Source organism: Pristis pectinata, chromosome 3 (genome assembly GCF_009764475.1).
Source record: "Pristis pectinata isolate sPriPec2 chromosome 3, sPriPec2.1.pri, whole genome shotgun sequence".
Taxonomy (NCBI): domain Eukaryota; kingdom Metazoa; phylum Chordata; class Chondrichthyes; order Rhinopristiformes; family Pristidae; genus Pristis; species Pristis pectinata.
The window spans coordinates 45,663,436-45,688,614 of NC_067407.1; the positions used below are offsets into that span (position 1 = coordinate 45,663,436).

At 39.0% G+C, this 25,179-nt stretch overlaps 1 protein-coding gene across 1 annotated transcript in view; it reads right to left on the reverse strand.

The window, feature by feature from the left end:
• The window catches only part of hmcn1 (hemicentin 1), a 361,968-nt gene that overhangs the window by 277,483 nt on the left and 59,306 nt on the right, over positions 1-25,179 (reverse strand). The window contains 2 exon segments of the mRNA XM_052011513.1: positions 16,875-16,997; positions 22,531-22,689. Coding sequence (XP_051867473.1) covers positions 16,875-16,997; positions 22,531-22,689 — 282 coding nt within the window.

Sequence of the window (25,179 nt, forward strand, 5' to 3'; positions counted from 1 at the left end):
CCATTTCCTATGGGTGCAAAAGGATAGAGCTTCCTTTAAGTGCATGTTTATCAGATTTTGGGTAACAATCTTCAAATGGATTCCTCATGTACTTTCATACATCAAGTCCTCATCATATTTCTCCATTCCAGTCAAAGGTATGGACACTATGAATTTGAAAAGAATCATGGTTTTTCACCATTAATTGGCTGGTGACAGAAGTAATGCACTGATGAAGCTGAAGGCATTGGGTACGCCACAGATCAATGAGCAATAAGAATATCAGCAGGTAATAGATAGTAGAGATGATAAAATTACACACACACACACACACACACACCAGCAGTTTAGATTCAAGGCAAAAGCTTTTATTGATAGTCCATCTTAAGATAAGGAACTATGTTGTTAGAAAATTGAATCTTTTACCAGTTTTTGTACTTCTATCAATATTGAGCACAAATAGGTCAGATAAAGCACAGATTCTGGCCAAGTCTGTTTCTGTCCCCATTACCATCACCACACTTTGGGATAAACAACTCTTAGTGCACCATTTAAACTTAATGCCAAATGCCCTCACTTCTCAGAAAGAATCCAGTTCATGAGCATGACTACGCCATGGCAAATATATACAATGGGAACTGATTTCTGGTTGCCTCATCCCCCTTTTCTAGTGTTCCTCTATGCAGAGAGAATTTTATTGTGCAATCTGGGCTAGATTTGAATTTATGTTCTACTGGTAAAGGGCAATAAACCAAGTCTTCCAGCCAGACATCTAAAGAGATTTATTTATGAGTTAATCTACAATTGATGGCAGCTTAACAACTTAGATTTTCAAGCCATTAAAATTAATGAATAAAATATTACACAGGCCTCCTAACAGATTTGCACTCTACACAATCTGATTTTCCTGTTTGCTTAGTCCAGCAAATCTAATAAGCCTAATGACAGCAACAGAGAGAGATCACCAACCATATTCTGGAATTTAGAGCAAATGAGAACTCGGGAGAACATAGCCCTAAGATAATTCTGTTAACTAATGGACTTTTTTTCCTGCCTCAACAAAAGTGGATAAACCAAGATGTAAATTTCACCATTGCCTCTGCCAGTCAGGGTTAGAAGGTCTGAAGGAATATTTATTCCAAACACCTGCCAACAGAAAACATTGGCACATAGTTCACCACCTTCTGAACTGATTTGAAGTTGCCAAAATCTACTCAAAGCACCCCTTATTCTGTAATCCTGGGGTTCATCCAAATGTGTAAATATTACTCCAAAATACTTCCAATAACTGTTACAATTCATGCTTCAAAACAGAACATTTTTACATTGCCATCCAATCTTGGTTTGGTGATGAATCCTCTGAGAGAATCAAACTTGGATGGTGTGTGAAATCTTCATTAACGGTCGACAGTGGAATCAGTGACAGTAATCACTTACTTAGGTTCAATGATTTTCTTAAATGAGTTTTCAGGACTTCCAGAAGCACATAGTATTCATTGCAGAGCTTGCAAAAGCAATGCTACATTTGAGGTTGATTGCAATGTCAAAATACAGTTATCTTAACTGGAATTAATTTTTGTGTTTGAGATTAAAGGATCAAGGCTAGCTATAAACAAAGACAAAATATGGTACATGCATTTGAATCTTTACAAATCATTATGCTAAAAATACACAAGGCTCAAATTTTGATAGAATAATCTGGAATGTATTTTATAATTCAAAAGTTTGAGAAACTGACCAGGTCATTTTAAATAAAAGTAGTAACGGCTCCCCCATTACAGCAATAAAATTCTGTGGGTGATAATTGAGAAAATTAAAGGAAGATTTTAAAGGTGTTGGATAGAGAAAATGAAGACGAATGATTTCAAGTGACAGAAGAACTGTTACTTAGAGCACACAGACTTAAGGTAATTTGCAAACGCCATTAGAACTGATATACTTAAAATACTTTGTTACGCTGCACATTGTTATGATCAGGAATTCGCTGCCTGAATGAGTGATGGAAGTGGATTCAGTAAGAATTTTTATAAAAGGAATTGGATTCATACTATAGTAAGTAAAATTCGCAGAGCTCAAGGCAAACAGTAGGGTGTTGAGACTCAAATGACAGCTTTTTCAAAGAGCATGCTGGGTCAATTGGCTCCTTTCAATGAAGTATCATTCCTTGGTCAAAAGTAAGTGGCACAGTCAATTGTTGAATTTTCAGTTGTCATTTGATACAAAGATTTGATCCAACTGCCTAGATACACAGTCAGTGGGTTTACTGATCTGTCAAGACTGGAACAACTTTAGCTTTTTTTCACCTCCTTTCATTCCCCTTCCATTTGCCTCATTGACCTTTTGATTGAGGATAGCATTGCTGGAGAAAGAACAGTTAATCACTCCCCACCTCCTGACAAATTTGTAAAGAATGCAAAGGAGAGAAAAAATAAAAAAAGAGAATAACTGTGTTCTTTTGGACTCCCGATGGGTCCTCCTGGGTTAATAGAATCAGTATTAAAATTAAGAATGATGGATTCTCACATTAGCAGAAGCAGCATTAAGATTAATGATTTTGGACTTGCAATGTGTTCTTATTGGTTAATAAAAGTAATTAAGTTAACAATTAATTTGTTCAGGACACAAGAAACATCAGTAATGTTTGATTTTTTTGTATGGTATTGGTTGAAGAAAGGAATCACCTGGTTTTAATTAATTTGTGGGATTAATTTCACAAGCTCCTATGACACATTTTCCTTCTGAGCAAGTAATGATGAGCCATGTACAGACTATTAAAATAATATAATTAAACCAAGAATTTCTGATCTTAAAAAATAAAACTTTTGGCTGGCTTTTGATTATTTTGTTAAATTTGTCCATTCCTAGTTTGCTAACAAGCTTCTGTTCAAATTCTTTCAGTAATGAAAACGGAATCTAGAACACCAAGTATTCAGAGTGATGAATTGCCATAATTGCCAAAACTGTGAAATCATTCATCAAATGTGTCAATGAGATGCCTCTGGCCTGCAGAAAATTGCCTTAAATGACCTTATAAGACATTAAAATAGGCCATAATTTTCAGCAAACTAAATAATTTGTCAAATCTAAAAGGAATTTAGTTTTGAGGTAAAGTGCGGGCTAGAACAAATAACAGGCCACATGTACAAACTATGGTGGCCCACTGGAAGTGAAGCTGAGCACATAAATCCCACACTATAAGATGAAATCTAAGTCCTGAAAGGCATAGATCCTAGACGTGTATTGAATCAGCAACATTCAAAATGTGCTGATCTAATCCTGGGTGTAAAATGTGATTCTGAAGCAACCCACCTTAAAAAGAATCTTCCTTAGAGATTCAAAATATTCAGCAATTATTACTACTACTAATTCTGAAATTTTCACACTCTTTTAAAAATGAACACACACTTATTTAATGCCCAAGCTTCACAAAATACTTTATGATCCTCTGCAAGTATTTGTTTCTGCAAGTAAAGAGACAGTGGACAAACTTTATATAGCAAGATCATAGCTACCAAATGAATTAACAGCCATGTAATTAATTTTTGGTGATGTATTGAGTACACAAGAAATATTGATTGAAAGCAGCAGGTAAAGTCCCCATTCTTCTCCAAACAGCATCATGGTATACTTACATCTCACTGGGAGGCAGTGTCCTGGTTTAACATCTTTACCCAAAATCCAGAACCTCCAATAATACCATACTTGCCTCAATACTCTGCCGCTTCTTTGCAAGGTCACAACCCAATGGCAGCTCTCATCTACCCCAAGTGCCTTGGGCAACTGAAGAGGCTGGTGTGATTGGACCATGGCTAGTAATGGAGCCAGGAGTACAGCTAGGACCAGGAGATAGAGGCAGGTGCATGGCACAGAATGTGGACAGGTATCTCCAGAGTGGGAGATGAAAGTGTGGAAGGAAGGGAGACTGTGGGAGGGTGGAAGGTGGTGATAGAGCAGGGGAGGAAGAAACTCCAAATGCAAAGAGGGAGAAAGATATTGGCAAAGAGGTGGAAAAGAAACACATCGGGGATATTGGGAGATAAAAATCAGTGTGACCAGTCAAGATACAGACAAAGTGGGTAAGGAGGGAAAACAGAGCAGAGAGAGGACAAGAAATGAGGATATGAGAGAAAAAGGGAGGCAACAGCATTGATACATACAGGAGCATGTGCTCCACCCCCCTTCCTGAAGTCAATGACCAGCTCTTTGGCTTTGCTGACATTGAGAGAAAGGTTGTTGTCCTGACACCATGCAATTGGGCTCTCTATCTCTTTCCTGTACTCCATCTCACCATTATTTGAGATCTGGCACACTATAGCGGTGTCACCTGTGAACTTATAGATGGAGCTAGAGCAGAATCTGGCCACACAGTTGTGAGTGTATAGGGAATAAAGTAGGGGGTCATGAATGCAGCCTTGCAGGGCACCAGAGTTGAGGATGATCATGGTAGAGATGTTGCTGCCTATTTTTGATTGCAGTCTCTTTGTCTGGAAGTTAAGGCAGACATTCTCTCTTCTCCTCCCTTCCATCGGGCAGAAGATACCAAAGATTGAAACCATGAAACACCAGGTTCAAGGACAGTTTCTATCTTGCTGTTAGAAGTCTCTTGAGCAGACCTCTTGTACATTAAAGATGAACTCTTCACCTCAATGTACCCCATGGTCCTTGCACCTTTTTATCTGCCTGCACTCCGTAACTAACACTATATTTTGCATTCTGTTATTTATTTTCCCTTTGTACTACCTTGAGATGCTTACGTTTTGGAACGATTTGTATGGAGAGCATGCAAAACAAAGCTTTCCCACTGTATCGCGATACATGTGATGATAATAAACCAATTACTAAGGGCAATAAAGGCACAGACTTGGATAAAGCAAGAAACAGTGTGAAATAAAGGGGAGAATGACAGACATTAAGGAATTGTAAGCAATGTATCAAATTACTGGTTAATATGGCTCTCAGATGGAAGTTTTCTTTTGCCAGAGCTCCTTGCCTGAAAAATTGAGTGGGGATTGGATTACTGAAGTTTCACCACCCATGCCTTCCCAGGTGAAGATTCCCCAGGTAACTAAGCCCCTCTGAGCATGAGAATTACCATTGTAACAAACTACAGTGTGATCACTGAGTGTTGAACTCATTACTTGTTCATTCATCTGCTGTATGAGAGAAAAAAAACTGGTCTCACCTTATCATTTAGACTACCTTACAGTCAGTTGAAGAAATGCACCTGGACCTGTCAGCAGGAGAATCAAATCTACATGCAGTGACGATCTCATTGTTTATAGGCCCTTCTTTAAATTATTTTATCCCAAATCAATGGGAATGGGAATTTCAGTAATCCATCTCCAATAAATGTGATCTTAAAGCACAAATTCACATCATTAAAAATAGTTGGTTTCACCAAGGTACAGTGAAAAACTTTGTTTTGTGTGCCATCCATATAGATCACTTCGCAATATCAATACGTCAAGATGGTACAAGGGAAAAGCAATAACAGAATGCAGAATATAGTGTTACAGTTACAGAGAAAGTGAAGTACAGGTAGACAATACATGACGAGGTAGATTGTGAGTGCAAGAGGTCTGTTCAATAGTCTTATAACAGCCGTAATGGAAGCTATCCTTGAGCCTGGTGGTACGTGCTTTCAGGCTTTTGTATCTTCTCCCTGACGGAAATAGGGGTGGGGGGGGGGGGGGGGGAGAGAGAGAGAGAATGGCTGGGGTGAGAGGGATCTTTGGTTACGTTGACTGCTTCTCCTAGGCAGCAAGAAGTGTAGACAGAGTCTGTGGAAGGGAGACTGGTTTTCGAGATGGACTGAACTGTGTCCACAACACTCTGCAGTTTCTTGTGGTCTTGGACAGAGCAATTGGCATACCGAGCCATGATGCATCCAGATGGGATATTTGCTATGGTGCGTCCATAAAAATTGGTGAGGGTCAATGGGAACCTGCTGAATTTCCTTTGCCTGAGGAAGTAGAAGCACTGGTGTGCTTTCCTGGCCACAGCATCTACGTGATTGGACCAGGACAAGCTATTGATGATGTTTACACCTAGGAACTTGAAGCTCCCCACCAATTCCACTTCAGCATCATTGATGTAAACAGGCTCATGCACTCCACCCCACCTCCTGAAGTGAATGACCAGCTCTTTTGCTTTCCTGACATTGAGAGAAAGATTGCCATGGCACCATGCTACTAAAGCTCTCTACCTCCTTCCTGTACTCAGACTCATCATTATTTGAGATACAGCCCACCGCAGCTGTGTCATCTGCAAACTTGGAGATGGAGTTAGAGCAGAATCTGACCACACAGTTGTGAGTGCATAGGGAGTAAAAGTAGGGGACTGAGGATGCAGCTTTGTGGGCACCAGTGTTGTGAATAATCATGGCAGAGTTGTTGGCACCTATCCTTACTGATTGCAGTCAGCTGGTCAGGAAGTTGAGGATCCAGTTGCAAAAGGAGGTGTTGAGCCCCAGGTCTAGGAGTTTGGAGATGAGCTTGCTTGGAATAATGGTATTTGAAGGCAGAGCTGTAGGCAATAAACAATAGTCTGACATCTCTGGAGCATCTGGACAGTGAAGACCCCTATGAGTATAGGGCCTGGGAGATGGCCTCTGCCATGGACCTGTTTTGGCAGTAGGCAAATTACAGTGGGTCAAGATTGCCTGGGAAGCTGGAGTTCATGTGTCGTGACCAGCCTTTTGAAGCATTTCATGATGGTGGATGTCAGAGCCACCGGACCATAGTCATTAAGGCACGTTACCTTATTTTTCTTCAACACTGGGGTGATACTGGTGACCTTAAAGCAGGTGGGGAATCTCCGATTGAAGTAGGGAAAGGTTAAAAAAAAGTCTGCAAATACCCCTGCCAGCTGATCTGTGCAGGATCCAAGGACACGACAGGGGACTCCATCCAGGCCAGGTGCTTTCCGCAGTTCATTCTCCAGAAGACTGATTTGACGTCTGCGGGTACAGATGCTTTGGAGGCTGTCAGCACAGGTAGTGACATCCCATTGCCCTTCAGTTCAAAACGTGCATAAAATGCGTTAAGCTCATCAGGAAGGATGCGCTGCTGTCGGTAATGCTGCCCAACTTTGTTTTGTAGCCCATTGAGGCATGCAAGCTTTGCCACAACCGACTGCTGGTCTGGACTCTATTTTGGACTGGCATTGTCTCTTGGCATCCCTGATAGCTTTACGGATGTTGTTTGGGTCAGGAACACCCGATTTAAACATTGCAAACCTGGACTTCAGTAGGGAGTAGATCTCTCAGTTCACCCATGGTTTCTGGTTTGGGAACACCCAGATTGACCTCTTTGGTACACAGTCCTCTACACACTTGCTGATGATGGTGGAACACTCATCTAGATTGGCTGCTGAGTCTCTGAATATGGACCAGTCTACCAACTCGAAGCAGTCACATAGAAGCTCACCCATTTCCTCAGACCAGCATTGTACGACTTTCTGTACTGGATTCTCATGTTTCAGTTTGTACACAGGGAGAAGGAGCACAGCCTGGTTGACTGATATGTGGGTGGTAGATGGATTGTTAGCAATGGTCAAGGGTGTTTGGGGTCCCTGGTGGGACAGGCAATGTGCTTGTAGTACTTTGATAACACACTCTTGAAGTTGGCCAAAGGCAAATTAAGTTGTCCAAAAAGGTAAAGTGAAGGTAAGAACACCAACTTTGAGCCAAAATGTGACCCTCACAGCAAAAAAGCTGGTTCTCATCTCCTTCAGTTCTAGTTCATGCTGCGATCACCACAACTGTTTCAACATTGAAACTAATGTTTCTAAAAATCTCGTCCTGCAGTTATGTTTGTATTTTGTTTATAAGTACCTAATCCAAATTGGAGGCAATGGACAAAACCTCAAACTCACAATCATTCATAATAATAACATCATGTTCCAGAACACAACCACAAGTATTTGTAAATGGAACATTCCTGAAATAGAGCTAATATGCAAAATTATTATACAGAGGATCACGCATATTGCACTTGGCAAAATGACCAAGCAGCTGACCTTTATTATCTGCCTAGAATATGGCATTACATTCCACATTCTTGAAGCAGATTATAGCTTTGCCAATATGGGAATACTTATTTTGAAGCTAAACCAGTTATCTAGTCATCAGAGGATATCAGTGAATTATTTATAGGAGCTTGTATTCAGTCTGAATAAATTAATCAATTTGCATCATCATTTGTGGATCAATATGGCGCAGAGAACTCATCAGCCTGTGGAAGGACCATTTCTGTGCTCATCCCAGTGTAAATACTGCCAACAAACTTGTCTAGTGCTCTCAGATCAGCACCATATTTCACATTGCATTAAGTCACATTTCATACTGCTATTTAAAGAGAAGGTTGGGGACAGTGGTGTGGAAGTCACAGGGTGGGTTTCCCCACAAGGTTTGTCCAGAATACCAAAATATGAATTGGTTACATATTAATTATTAATTAATCGGTTAAATATTAAATATAAATTTTTTTAAATCTCTTATTAGCGTAAAAGTATGGAAAAGTAACAGAATACATTTGATGCAAAAACAAAGCATTCTTGTATTGCAATACTGTGGTGCATTTTAATAAGGGAAAAATGCATACTTGAATGCCAACAACTCCGTATGCCCAAAGGATACCAAAAGTGTCTTTCACTTTTCCTTTTGTCACACCTCTTTTAAATAAAGCAACATGCTTGCTGATATGAAAGGACTCCACTTACCATACTCTGGTGAGTGTCAGACTCATGAAGGAGCCTTGACATTTTGTCAAACCTGATAAACCAAATTTGTACAAAACTTTTACCAGTTATCTCACATAGACCCCACTAGTGGATAAGCAATTGACAATACCCTGGTACTGTAAAACAAAATAGAACTTCTCACAATCTCCAAAAGTAAGCTTTGAATTCATTTTGAAAATACCATCTACAGCTTTAATATCTCAAAATGAATCAAATATTGCTCATTATGCCTTTGAAAACTATAACTAGTGCATAATTTTGTTAATCTCAATCCAGTATTTATAACCCACCATTGAGATTTTGCCTCCTTAGTATCCTTTTGACCAGTTGAAACTAATTTAAACTTTTAAAAAAATATATTAGTGCTAAATTCAACTTGATTTTATGTCAACTTACACATCATCGTATGAAAGCACATGCACAACCACTGTGCAGGGCAAATAAGAGCGAAAGCTTCTTTTACCAAGTTTGTTTCCCAGCATGCATTATGAATCCTTCCTCCACCACAGATGCCAAACCAGGTATTCTCAACTCTTCACGTGTATCTAGAGCTCCTTCTGCAAGTAATTTCTACAGACTATGGTAGAGCCACAAGACCAAAAGAAATAGAAACAACACTAGGCCTCTTGTTCCCCTTGAGTCTGCCATGTCATTCAATGAGTTCATGGCTGAACCAACTTTCCTCAACTCTATTTTCCTGACCTATTTTCATAACCCTGGATTCTCTTAATTAAAAGTTTATCTCAGCTTTGAATATATTCAAGAACTCAGACTTCAGAGCTTTGTGGGCAAGGGATTCCAAAGTCTCAACCCCTTGAGAGCAGGAATTCTTCCTCAGCTCATTCTTAAATAGTCACACCTTATTGAGGTTATGCCTTCTGGTCATCCAGAGGTTATGCCTTCTGGTCATCCCATGAGGTAAACATCTTCCCAGCATTTATCTCTCAGCTAGGAATCATATAAAGTTTCATTAACATCGCCTCTCATTCTTCTGAAATCCACCTGTCTTATGAGCGAAGTCTGAACAATCTTTCTGTCCCCAGGACCATCCAAGCCAACCTTCTCTGTACTGCCACGAATAAAATCGATCTTTCAATAACGTACCAAAATAGTACACAGTACTCTTAAATGTGGCCTCAATAGTGACTTGCACAATTGTATTAAGATTTCCCTACTTGTTTTACTTCAACGCCCTTGAAATAACAGTCAGCATTCTATTACTTTCCTGATTACTAATTGTACCAGTTTGCTACTTTCCTATGTTTCATGTACAACAAGCCCCAAAATCCCTTTCTACTGTACCACAAATCCAAGCCTGGTGTTCAACTCTTGTGTCTACATCTCTGTACATAGGTGATTTGTACAGACAGTGGTGGAGCCATAACTTCATAAGAAATAGGTTTCCATTAAAAGATAAACTGTTGTACTCTTCCTTCCAAAGAGCACTTCTCATTTTCCTACATTATATTCCATTTGCCAACTTTTTGCCCTATACTTAATATCTGTCTGTAAACTGTTTATATATTCCTCACAACTTGCTTTCCACACTACTTTTGCATCAGCAGCAAATGTGGCTACAGTACTTATTCTTCCTTCCTATAAATCATTCATGTACTCTAAACAGCTATGGTCCCAGCAGCAATCCTTGTGGCAGGCCACTGCTTATTGGCTGCCAGCCTGAAACTGGCCCCCTTATTCCTTCTTGCTACTTCCTGCTAGTTAGCCAATCCTGTACCCATGATAATATGTTACCTCCAAAAGCAAAATAACCTTTTGTGTGGCACCTTGTCAGTGGCTTTTGAAAATCCAATATTACATCTACTGGATCCCTCCATCCACTCTGGCGATACTTCAAGGAATTCTAAACTTGTCAGATGGATTTTCTCTTTGTGAAGACATGCCGACTCTCCTTGATTAGATTATGACTTTCCAAATGATCTGCTACTACCACTTTAATAATTGATCCCAAAATTTCTTAACATATTAGGCTAAGCAGCCTGTAGTTACCCATTTATGGCCATTCATCCTTTTTTGTTCAGGTTATCACATTGACAGACTTCTGATCCTCTGGGACTTCTCCAGAATCTAAGGATTTTTGGAAGGTAACAGCTAATGCATCTCTGTAGCCAGTTTTTAAGGATCCAAGGACGCAAACCATCAGCTCCAGTCTTTAGCCCTATTAGCTTGCCTAATACCAAGTGTCTCATGACGGTATTTAACTCCTCCCCATATTTTTTTAAATTATTAAATGGCTCGTTCCTAGTATCTTCTACCATAAAGATGAATACAAACAATCTGTTTAACTCTTAACTGCCACTTCTTTGTTCTATTACTATTTCCTCAGCCTCATTCTCAAAGGGAGTTTTGTTCATTGACCTCTGTTCCCTTCTATATACTCGCTCATTCTGAACTTTCCCCAATTGTCAGGCTTACCACTACCTTTTGCCAGCTTGTGTGTTTTCCCATTCATCTTAATACACAATAGCAGATCTAAAATGGCCTATTCCCCCTGGATGTCTCCCTAGCCTATGGCTCTTTGAAATTATCCCAAATTCACTCTGGATTCATGCAGAGCCAGAAAGTCTTGCTGATATTCCCCACTGACACTAAACTATAGGAAACGTGCACCCGAATCCATATCTTCATTTTTGAATGTGCATTTTTACTTAAGCTAGTGCATTTATAGAGAGCTGAATTTATAAATTTTGATTACAACCATGTAATTATTCTGGAGACGAGACTGCAAATGCTGTATCTAGAGCCAAAAAAAAACAAACTGCTGGAGGAACTTAGTGGGTCAGGCAGCATCTGTGAAGGCAGAGGGATGGTTGATGTTTCAGCTCAAGACCCCACATCAGGACAATTATTCTGAATGCCTTGAAATTGTGGCTAGAATAGAGATTGAACTTATTGCAAAAGACATGGACTGACACACTAAAGGCCACCTCCACATCTAACACCCAAAGCATTTCTTCAGCAAGCCACAACTTGCTCACTTGTCACCTGCGAGTATTCTACACATGCTTGAGAGATCTTGTTACCTACAGCTGCAATTTTGTGGCATAAATACCCATTCAACAACCTGCCAAGTTAATCTATTTATTCCAAAATACCTTATTGGTAGCAAATTGGATATCTTTACTCAGGTAAACAGAACATCATTCACCTGCCTGATGCCTTGTTGTGCGACAACCGAGATCCTGCGACCCCTGGAAGGATTTTGAGGCCATGAAGTGGAGATCACTGCAGACTGAAGTGGAGCATGCTCACCAGGGTGCAGCAGGCCATGAGTTTTGGTCCAATCTATGCAAATATTTGGCATTATCTGACATGAAATGGTAAGCCTCCTCAGATGTTGCTGTTCGAAAGAGGAAACCCACACTCTTCCTATATAGCTGAAGCAATGATGCACTTCTTCGCAGAACCAATGCACTTGTGCAGCTGCAGGATTACGAGAAGCAAGCTGCTCCTACACCTGAACCTCTTGCAGCCCTGCACCACAGTCCTGCTTTAGGATCCACAATTTGGCAGCATGAATAGCACCCAAAGTGCCATTGGGAGCTGGAAAGACCAGTTAGAAAGTGGATAGTTCTAAAGTTCAGAAGTGAATGTCAACATTCACAAAGTTAGCCCAAATTACAATCAAACATTCTCCAACATTTCCTGAATTCAAAATACAACTTCTGCAGAGAAAGGCTTTCAGAGTTATTTAAGAAAACAGCTGAGAGCCTGCAGCATTTCTTGCTGGATTAGGCCCCGTCTAACAACTCATTGCAGAATTTCTGGAAGCTCAGGAGACCTGTGCACCTCGCATTAAACTCAATGACATGCTAAATTTGCCAGCCCACCTCTTGAAGGAGTTAGGCAGATTAATTTGTTTCACTCAAGATAAATGGAGTTTGGTGGATTAGTGTTGGATTTTTAACACATCATCATTTTCAGCAGATTTAATTTTCGCTTCACTCCCAAATCATTCAGGCGGGGGGGGGGCAGGGTGATAATATTTTTGAACAAGGATGCAACTAATTTCAGTTTAATCTCAGGGTAGAGACAGTATTCTTAAAATATTTAGTATTTGTCTTGGTTTATTGCATACGAATTGCTTAATAGTTCCAGCAACACGGGGTTTTTTTTGTCACTTACTGTTGCCAATTAAATACCTGAACATTTTCTAATGATGCAATGTTAATTAATTTTATGTTTTGATTGTATTTATTTTTCTATCTCCATTCATTTTGCCAGAAGAAAGAATATGGTTTTAATCAAAAGTATTAAGCTTTTTAACATGATAAGCAGTATGTTTGTATTTCAGGGCACTTTGATAAAGTATGTTCCATACCTCAGCTTACTACTTCTGCCAAACCAACCAAAGCGACATTCTTTGTCACAAAATGTAAACCACAAATATTGAAGGGTAATGTTTTCTTTGGATTCATTCAACACATTACTTCATTAAAAGATTGTATCAACATTTGTTCCCAAAGATTCTGTTTGCAATCTTTCCATTACTTCTTCAGGTTCTATGAAGGAATCTTCATGTGTCAATAAGTGCTCAACGTACATGCAATGGAGCTTATTAGAAACATCTGTACAATAATTCAAAGCATTCCTTGGAGTGAAGGATTTTTTAATGTGTACTGACAATGAACTGCAGTAAATAAAAGGGTAAAGGAAAAACAGACTACAGATTCTGGATCCATAGGGAAAATGTTTATGTGCAAGATTCCTTTGCATATACAAAGAGAGCCATGGATAATAGGTACCATTAGTTCAACATTTAGCAATGTTGTTTGCACGGAGGAAAACAAAAGAGCATGGCACCAAAATCTCCATTAACCAACAAACAAACAGTACCTCCCATCTGTTAGAAATTCCCTTATCCATTTAACTTCTGAGACTGGGAGGTTAGCGAGGCAAATTGCATCTGCAGCACAGCAACAGGGACCTGTGTGACAGGATGGGCAAACTTTGCCCCCTTGACCCACAGGTTTTCAAAATGGGGAGGATGCTGCCAAAGCTTAAGGCAAAAAAAGGGAGACAATATAGATGATGGATGGGAGAAAATTGAAGGAGGTTGCACTGGAAAGATCACCTGTGCTTAAAGTGAACAAGTCATCTCATTCAGAAAAGACATCTCCATGGTTGCTGAAGTAAGTGGAGGAGATTGTAGAACGGATTGCCATAATCTTCAAATCCTCCTAAGGTACTTGGGAAATGCTGGAGAACTGGAAAATGCCCAGAATAATATCTTCACTTACAAAGTACCAGCACCTACAGAGTGGTAGGTTTAACCTCACCAATGGAGAAGCTGTTAGAAAGAATCAATCAAGAAAAAAAGTAAAAGGAACATGGAAAAGTTTAAATTACTAAAGGAGAGCCAGGGCTGATTTGTTAACAGTAGTTCATGTTTAACCAATCTGTTTGATTTTTTGTTTGATTTGATAATAAAGATAAAGGAATTGCAATAGGCATTGCTTTTATGGATTTTCAGAAAGTATTTCACCAAGTCTCATGGGAGGCAGGTTAGCCAAACTGTTGGTCATGGAATAAAACTAACCCCAACCCCAACCACCACCACCACCCCACCCCCCCCCCCCCCCCACCAGAGTGGAGGCTGGTAGAGACTGGTGTTCCTCAGTGCCAGGGTCACTGCTTATTTTATACATTCACTAATGATTTGAATGTAGATGTGCAGGCCAAAATTTCAAAATTTTCCACATATTACAAAATGTGCAGATGTGGTAAATACCAAGGTTAGTAATGGACCGTCAGAGGACATAACTTAGCTGTCACATTGAATGGGCAACTGGTAGATGAAATTTAAAGCAGAGAAACGTGAAATGATATGTTTTAGTGGAAACAATGAAAGATGTTACAGGCCAAATGGCACAGATCTGGAGGATGGGCAGGGATGCCATTTTTATGCCACCCACCGAAAGGAATACTTTATCTCCAATAGCAACGTGTGGAGTTGTATGTTTAACTGCACAAATCCATTTAGTAGTAACAAACAAAATGCTGGAGGAAATCAGCAGGCCAGGTAGCATCTATGGAGGGAAATGAACAGTTGACGTTTTGGCCTGAGACCCTTAATCAGGACTTCTGATGAAGCGTCAACTCTTCATTTCCCTCCACAGATCCTGCCTGACCTGCTGAGTTGCTCCAGCATTTTGTGTTCGTTGCTCCAGATTTCCAGCATCTGCAGTGCCTCATGTCTCAATTCAGCAGTAGTCGTCTTCCAGTTTGTGATGATAAATGGTGACCACTCTTAACTTCACCTTTTCTTCTAAATATTATAACTTCCTAATGTTATTTCAGGCATGAATCATTAAGTTCTAATGTCAAATTCTGGAAAAACTGATGCTTATTTCCTAATAAGACACCAGACTGAAATTAGTGGTGTCATCCATGAGCAAACAAAAGAAAGTAAATGTCTGCAATTCAAAGGAAGCAAATGCTTCCGTGGAGGCTGGAGTAACTACGGGGAAAATGCTAGTCTATTACAAATGATAGGATAACAAAACTTGGAAAATAGCAATGGTGTTAGACAAAGTCAAAGTGGATTTTTGGGAGGAAAATCATGTTTGACAAACCTACTGACAAAATAGGTAAGGGGAAAAAAAAATCAGTAGTGTGGTGTACTTGAATTTTCAGAAAGTCTTTGATAAAGTCCAACATCAAAGATTTGTGTAAAATCAAAGTATATCGTATTGTGGAAAATGTATTTGCATTGATTGAAAATTGGTTGACAGACAAGAAACAGTGGAAATAAGTGGGTCTTTTTCCAGCTGACAGGTGGTAACGAGCGTAGTACCACAGGGATCAGTGCTTAGGCTTCAGATCTCCTGAATATACATCAATGAGTTGGATCAGGGAACAAAATGTAGTAGTTTGCTTTGTCAATGACACTAAATCGTGAATTGTGAGGAGGATACAAAGAGGCTTCAAGGCAACCTAGGCTGAGTGAGCAGGCAAAAACTTAGCAGATGCAGTACAACATAGATAAATATGCAGTTATCCACCTCAATAGGAAAAACAAAGACAATATATTAGTTATATGCTGTTGTAGCAGAAAATGTTCGAAGAGAATTGGATGTTCATGCACACCAGTCACTTAGAGCTAACGTGCAAATTAGGCAGCAAATGGTATATGGGCCCTCACAGAAAGAGACTTTGAGTACAGGGGCAAGGATGCTTTGCTGCAATTATATAGGGTTTGGCGAGACCACACCAACAATACTGTGTGCATTTTTGATCTTTTCTAAGGATATACTTACCATTAGAGTGTACCACATGTTCACCAGACTGATTAGTGGGATGGCAGGACTGCTGCATCAGGAGAGATTAGACTGATGAGGTGCATATTCACTAAAGCTCAGGAGGCAACAGCGAGGGAAAAGAAAATCAACAAAATTCTGACAGAACTCAACAAACTGGATGGGAGTTGAATTTGCTATGAATTTGATGAATTTGCTTCATCCAGTCTGAGTATATACACTCTAACCTAATAAAGTTGGCCAAATTGAAGAATTGATAGTGATGCAAGGATGCGAAATGGCTAATGCCAGCCTCAAAGTTGGTCATAAATCTTGGTTTCCCACATACATGGCCAGATCTGTAGAATGATAGATTTATCCTCAGTTAACTGTCACATCCAGCAGAAGAACAAACTATGTTGGATACCTATTACCAACACTGTGCAACGTTGTGAAGATTCCACTGCTTTCAAGCTAACATTACAATGGTCACTGGTTCCAAAAGCCACCAATATTGATAAGATTTGGAGCAAAGGCAAAGCAAATTGCAAATCAAGCTCGTATGCTGTAGAAGAAAAATTAAGTGCAGAAAGATTTGAGATACCAGGGAAAAGTTAGCATCGATGATCCAGCAAACCTCAATTTCAAACAATGGAGGAAGTAAGCATAGGTACTTTTGATTCTTTCATTTTCTGGAATCTGGGCACCACTCAAGATCAGCATTAATTGCCCATCCCTAATTACCCCCAAGAATGTGGTGATGAGCTGTCTTCTCAAAATAGAACCAAAAGCTGATGACACTTAATCAATTGATTCTGAGAGAATATCATTTCAGGAAGGTCCTTTGTTGACCAAAGCAATCTTGCCAGGCTATAGCATGCTTAGTTCCAACTTTACCTCATTCACTTGTTTCTTGTCGAGATGGAAGACCTGGCCAGAACTTGTGGAGGCGATTTCTTCAAAGACCTTATAACCAACATGACTTCGATCATCACAGTCCCCAGTGAGCACAAATACAACCTAAAATGGAAAATTGAAAATTTAAGTTAAACCACAACTTGTTTTGCACGAGTTACAAACTTTTTCCAGACTGTCTGAAATATGTTAGTTGTTCAATAGCAATGATTTAGCACGACAACTGAAACAGCTGGTTGAATTGGTCAGTGTTATAATTCTTTATACTTACTATCCATCAGTTATCTGTTTTATTCCTTCATAACTAGAATTAGGTATTAAAATAACATCAGACAGCAAATTTCTCAGAATACTTTCGACACCTGAAAATTTGTCACATTTGCAAAGTCAAAATTCTCTGAAAGACAAAAGAAAATTCCAACTCGCAATATTCTTCCTTTAGTACTCCTTACCAGAACAAAGTGACTCAATCCTGAGTGTATGATATGAAAGGCAAGGGTAACCTCCAGGTCCTTGCCATTGATACGAGAGCTCAAACAATGAGTGCCAACATGCTCATTTTCATGGGGTACTTTCAGTTATTCATCAGCCAGACTTAGACATTTTCCATTGGAAGTTCTCAGATAACAAATTAATAAAGGATCTTCCTTAATCTACACCATCAATGAGGTTATCTGTGGCAATCATACATTACCTCTGTCTTTATTGAAATTATGCAGTGCATTGAATAATATGGAGACTGGGAGGTATTTTAAACTATATTTTCTTATTCAAAAGATCAGTCTGAAAAGTTAAAAGTTGAGTGACTTGCTGAGTATTTCCAACGTCCATTTATAGCTTTCAATCTATTTTGCACGTACACATATTCAATTTGGTTTTCATATCAAATTGCTTATATTGCATTTTAACCGCTGAATGTTACCACTTCCTACCAAAAAGTATATTATCATGAATTTGTCATGGGTTAAAACTGAGCACCAATACAGCAGACCATCATTATTGCCTCAAATGACTCCAGGAACAATGCATCTATTCAGCAGAGCTGTTGAGATGTTTGCTGACCCACAAATGACAGTTCTGTGGTTTCTGAGTTTAGGTTGCTGAACAAAAAGAAAACTGAAATTTATTGTATGGAAAGAATTATTCATCCATTATGTCCACACTAGCTAAGGAAGAGTTATTCAGACTCATTCCATTTCCCAGCTCTGGGTTTCTGGTGTTGAAAATTACAGCACTTCAAATGCACATTATTTATTACTAAAATGCACTGATGATTTACCAAATCTTTCAGGCAGAAGTTTCAAACTCCCTCTCTGGTCAAAGAAACTCATTCATGCCTTAACCATCTATCTCTTACATTAAAACCATAAAACAGTTTTTTGGGCTCTCAGCTAAGAGCCTTCTTATCCATTCAATCCAAACCTCAAATTTTAGACACCTTCACAAAAATCTCCCATCAATCTCATCTTTTCCAAGTGCACCCAAACCAATTTTTCCACCTACCCAACTCTCCACTGGCAACATTCTAATAAATCCTCCATTTGTTGCACATTAGCTTTCCAGGTTTGTTGACCAAAAACCATACACTATACCTGAGCTACAGTCTAATCAATGTTTTGTACTGCTGTAGCATAATCACCCTGTTCTTGTGTTCAATGGCTCAGCTACTCCATTTGATTCAGGAACATGTGGGCATGTATTCTGGGTCTCTCTGATCCTCCAAATTTCTCCCCCTCCTCCCAATTTCTGTCCCATCCCTTGCCTACAACAGTCCCATCCCATCCACAGAAATGTAGGATTATATTTATCACATTTGACTCTTTTCCTCCCACCTGACCAGCTCATTAATTTTTTCGCAATCACTTCCCCACAGTTAAGCCAACATTTTTTTTTAAAGATACCACAAATTGCAAGGGACCTTGTACTGCGCCCTGCAGAAAGCACAAGACACTGCTTTCCAGATACTTCAAGACTCTTGGCTTGCTGCCACCAAGCCAATTTTATATCCAATTGCCTTGTGGTGCCTTATCAAAATCCTTAATACTGATTTTTCTTTAATAAACTTACTTTATCCTTGAGCAATCCATCCTTTCCCAAATGAAAATTCATATTGTCCCTCAAGTTATTTCCTCCTCCCCCACCCCCACATCCCACCCCAATCATTTTCCCACCATAGGGATTAGGTTGACTGGCCTGTAATTTCTTGATTATAGCCTTTGTAGATAATACTACAAAGTCAGCAGTCCTTGAGTTCTTCACTATTATGCCTGCAGCCAGACACAGAACGATGCAGTAGGATGGCCAACCAAATCATTCACTTGACAACATTGGAAAACTTTTTTTAAATTACTACTGGAATTTGATTTGCTCAAGGAGTTCCAGATAATGATATAGATCATCACGGCACAACCCTTGTGCAGATCACTCCCAAATCAATCTGACCTTAGACCTGAAAATTCTTTGCTTCTAATTTTAGATTAAATATAGTTTCTTTTTCTCCTGGTCCAAGAATCACCAAGGATGGCAACAAAAGATCTCATGTAATGCCCTTCCCCACTGTAAGTGGAGGTTTATCCAATGAAAAGGAAGATACAACTCAATTACTTTTATCTACAGCAATCTTGACTTTGGACCAAAGTATAAGATTTCTTGACAGACAGACTTGCAAGACGGTGCTGTATTTCAATACTGAATGCTTTAACTGATGTAATTCAGTGATATAGAGTCTGGGTATTCCATTAACCATTTCTGCTACCTTAGAAGCAGTGGAAGCACAGAGTTAGTAAGTTCAACTTCGCATTGGCTCACTCAATTCAATAGATGTCACTTGAGACCAAATGATTATGTTTCTTAACTCGAAGGCAGTCCAACAATAAATGAACCTCAAAGAAGAGCAATGGAGGATTAAATACCGATGAAGTTGTTCCACCCTGTTGGCCACATCAGCAGTAAATTAAATGAATTTTAGTTTTTAAATTGGAAGGTGTCATTTCAATAAAGCGTCCTTGAGTAGCATCAAATTGATTACCCCCACAATGCCCCCCCTTCCCCCAATCCCAAGGCTATTACGATGCTTTGTATGGGAACTAAACAGACTAATTCTGGTTCTGTTTGAGCCTTCAAATTGAGACCCAACACAGATTTTCATCAAAAGTGGAATTTCACCATTTTTGACTGTGTACAGGGAGCTTTGCTGTACATCTGACTTGTGCTAATAAGTTAAATGCTAACATTGGGTAATAAAGTAGTTACTTCCCCAATACTTGAGGATATCAATTCACCAATGCCTTCAACCATGCTAATTTTTATATTTTTATATTTTTAAATTTATTTTATATATATACACACACACACATATATATACACACACACACACACACACACACACACACACATATATATAAATAAATAAATGCTGCTTCACTTCTCCGAGTATATACAAACTCTTCTCATTTCAATAGGCATGGATTTCTGAAAAGCATTACCCGAGTCAAATGACAATGATTCACAACTTGTACATGTTTTAAATTGATGGGGCAAATTGATACATGGCTGAAAAGTTGATAAAGGATTGGTACATGTGAGAAGGAAAACCAATTACGAATGGAAAAAGCAAATTTGGAAATGTGGTTTACAATTTGTAATAAATTAACATGATCTTGTCTTCATTTGCGCTACATACTAAATCAGGTGCATGGCCAATGTGTTGCAGTACAATAGCACAAAGATAGCACATGCTAGGACAATGGTTACAAGGTAGCAGATGCACAGCTAGGAGACAAAATGTGCCAGTAGGAGAAATAGATTTTTTTCCTTTAAATTTTCTATTCATGTGCTTCCAGAACTTTCTTCTTTACTACTTATCCCTCACTGTCCAGAGGCAAGGGCAAATATTGGTTTTGAATTGCTTGTGATGATAATGTCCCCACAATGATGCTAAGTAGAGAAATCCAGGAAACCAATGTTTTGACAAAAATAAGCTATATTTGTCCAAGTCAGAATTGTGTGCTGTGCAGAAGCTTACTGTGAGGATAGTATTGTTCTTCCTCCTCTCCTTGGTAAAACTTGCAGGCGTAAAAACAACTGTTGAATTTAGCAAGGGGTGCAATGACATATCCTCTCAGATTCTGCAGTTACAATGTGATTAGTTGTGGAAGGGTAGGAATATGCAAAAGGTAAAGAAAAGGAGAGAGATCTACAGGACATTTTCAACATAGCAGTTAAAAACATATCTAATCAGTGCTTGCAGGCAATGAAAACAAAATTAAGATTGGGAATGTTTGGCTAAAGAGGTGCCACATGTCAAAGGAATGCTGAAATCTAATCTAGCTTTATTGGGACAGTATAAGAGGTGCTATGTGCAGTATTGACTTCAATACTCCAGGCCAAATCGAAAAAAATTCAGTGGAGAGCAATAAAGTTTCTGAAGAGGACTGCCATGAAGAACTGTAAGGGTGTGTAGCTCGGTTTTTTTTCCCCCATTAAAGACAACATGAGCTACACACTCTGTCTTCCAAAAAAAACACAAAATCATTTTGATTTGCCACTAAATAGCAGATCCTTGTGCGTCATAATAGCTTCCATAAATAATATATATAATGCATTAACAAAATCCAAGTCACTTCACCAGAACACTGAGAAAATAAATGACTCCAAACCATACAAGGAGATAATAAGGCAGATTAATGTAAGCTTGGTCTAAGAGGCAAGTTTGAGAGAAGCAGATGTGTTCTGGAGGGAATTCCAAAGCTTGCAGTAGCTGAAGGAACAGCCCACAATGGAAAAGCAATTAACATTGGAGATGCTCAGGAGGTCAGAATTGAGTAGCACAGATAACCTGGAGGGTTGTAGGCCCAGAAGAAATTACAGAGGGGTGTGATCACAGACAAATTTGAAAAGGACAAGATTTTTAAATTCATGGCACTGCTTAATTAAGAGCCAGCAAGCACAAGAATGATGGATGAATAAAACTTGGTCTGAGCCACAAACAACAGGCTAAATTAGAGCAGAATAAGGGAGGCCAGCTAGCAGTGTGTTGGAGGGTCAAGTTTACAAATAAAATAGGCATGGCATGGGCATCTGCAGATGAGCTGAGGCAGGGGTAACACAGAGTGATGTTAGAGGTAGAAATACATGACATGGATCAAAGCTCCACAATTCAACTCACCATTAGACATGTAGTAAAGTGAATACAGAAACATTAGTTTCAAAGTTGCAATAAGAAAATTGGACATGGAGTGGAAGGGGAGACTTAGCAGGCTAATTGTCATTCCAGAAGATAAGGTTCTACATGGATCAGACTTCCAATACTTTAAGAAGCTCGAGCAGCTTAGAACAACTTACATTGTCATGGGGAAGCAAAATAAAACAGAACTTTTAGATGAACATAGTTGATAAAGAGGATTGCCTTGCCCAATCAGTAGAAAGGCAAAATGTATTTACCAAATGAGTAACATCTTGAAAATTAGCTAGTGGATTTATTTTGTTCTGAATATCACGCTGGAGGTTGACAGTGAAGTAGGGGGAAGAATACAAAACATTAGGCGAATCATTGAAATATTGCAACATTGTCAGTTTTTGTCTAAAAGTCACAGTAACACCCTGTGAAGACGAGTGTGTATTTAGAGACGTGGCTCACCTGAGATTGCTTCTGCTGGATAAGCTGTAAAACTTCGTGAGCAAGCCTGTAGTCCTTTGATCGTGCATCTGTGAAGACGTAGATGAAAGAACCGGGAAGGGAAATTTCCAAAGCGATTTTGATTGCACTGATGCTCATTTCTGGGCAGTCACCACCACCCTGTTTTTGAATGAATAACAAAAAAAACCTTGTCAATAGTATTCAACTTCACCTTTCTACAAGAATCAGTGGATCTGACTTATAGCTGAATTTGTCACAATTTAAAGACAAAAAGAAGAGTTTTTGGCAAACCTCTTCCCAGGGGATCCCCATCTCATGTTACAATGGAGCTCCTACTCTCCAGACACCCTTTAACTCTTATGTAACAAGGTGTTAGCTCTCTACTCAACTAGGAAGAAAGACATCGCAAATGAACTTGAAGCTGATAATGGTCAGAAGCAAAAACAACCATCTACTTTTTTTCCTAACAGATCTTTTATTATTTCTAACCAAATTCCCCCTTGGTCATTATTGGAATATACATTTTCCGCGATTAAAAGCAGATCCAGGTTTCCCTGACTGCAAAGAGTGAGAATCTTTCAATCTGTGCTATATCTACATTCTGCAAATTAATAAGGATCCTTCAAATTCATCTCAACATTTCACATCATACCCAACATTACTGCAATCAAGACTTTTCTCACAGCTGGAATCCAAGCTTCCTTTCATAAGAATTCACCCTTCATAACTGACATGGTTGTTAATAATATTTATTATTCCTCTTCATTCAAGCAGCTCAAAACTAAAACACTGCCAATTAAACAGGAAGCATGTTTTTCTGAATTGACACAAAATCAGAAGCGTTATAAAGTTTCTAAGGGTGCAATTACTGATCCAATATCAGATAGCATTCACATGCTATTTTTGTTTTAAAACTTCAAGTTAAAAAGGCAGTCTGCAAGAGTTATTTTGTTCAGAAATCAATATGGTACAGAAAGGTGGTTTATGGCCTGCAAACACCCCACCACTGGGAAGGTAGGTTCTTAACATGTTGATGCAAGTTTGAAGCCACCCTAACAGATTCCCACCAAAGTTATGCCAGAGTCCATAATTTTTGGACACAAACTGATTCCATTGTCTCAGCTGATCAGATCATATCCATATCAGGACATCTGCAAATCTCACTACTTCTAGTCAATACTCCCATTTAATGTTTGAGAATGTGTTCTTTTTGAGGGTCACTGATTCTCACATTAAACTCTGCCCATTTGAGCAGAAAGTTTCTACTTCTGCTTCAATAAACTTGTGTGAATATCATTTTCTGAAACTAAGTGTTGCAAATGTTTCTTCAATGGTAGGATCTTTGAAATGGTGGATATATAGCAGAATTGGTCTTAATGATCACAAATACTTTTAAAAGATCAAAATTCTAAAAGAAGTGCCGAATACAAGATAATCAAGTTTTTAAAATTATCATACTTAGATTTACAAAAGGTGGATAAGCGGGCCAACAGCTCATCTTTTGATGAAGATCTACTTTCTTCTTCCCTCACCTCCCACCAATTAACTGACTCTGAAAATGACTGAAATGACTCTAATGGCTGCTTCCAGCATCCAACCCAAGTGCTTTTGCTATTTGGAAAGAACGTTAATTTTGCTATCTGCCATTGACTTCTTTCAATGTAAAAAAAAATGTACAGAATATTTAGAAAAGTGTAATTAGTTGGGTTATAATGGTCTTTTTCTCTGTGACACGCATTGCTTAAGAGCCAGCATGAGTACACATTTTATAGTATCAATCTATAAATTCATGTACAATTTGACTTTTGGGCTCAACAGAAGGGCACATCTGGAATTAAGATATCTGTATCAAAATGAATGGAATGCTGGCTGCAAATTGTTCTCTTCCCCATTAGCAAGCATTTGGCAAGAACTAAATAAAAATCAAGCCCTCAAGCACTAACTGAAAATCATTCCAATATCTCTTTTTTTAAAAAAAAACATTTCCTGCTGTTCCAAAATCACAAGGAATGTGACAGTTTGAGGACCGTTGGCTTGCCCCCCTTAATCACAGAGGCCTACACAAAAATGCAGCCTTTGACTTCCACAAGAAAAGCTCATAAAGACTGGAGAGAGACAAAAATCAACAAAGTAACTTAAATTACATGGATAGAAAGTGTTCACTTATATCCTGACTTCATCATTGGCAGAGAAGCCCATGTTAAGGGGAAAAAGGAGAACCAATTTGCATTTGTGGAATGTACATCAGTCCTATGGTCATTAGTTCTTTTTCCTGCTGTTCCAACACAAAATAATATTCAATATCTTCAGTTGTAAAAATAATGAAAACTTCGTAATGTAACTTAAACATTTTTTACTACTTTGAGCTCCATGATGCTACCAATCATTGTTTCGTGAGTATCAGGCTGAAATCTACTTTGCTACTGCAAGAAGGAATGGACCACAGTGAGCATCAGAGAAGGTTGCTAATCCCTACATTTGGCCTTGCTGAGTGAATGAACCAGGTATCACATCACAGGCAGCATTAGAAAGCTTGAATGTTACGGTTTGAGAGAAACGCAACAACCCTCACCCAAAATGGCCTGCCAGAAATCACCTATGTATACACCAACCTGAAATGCTGGCAAAATCTGGCCCAACAGCTTTAAA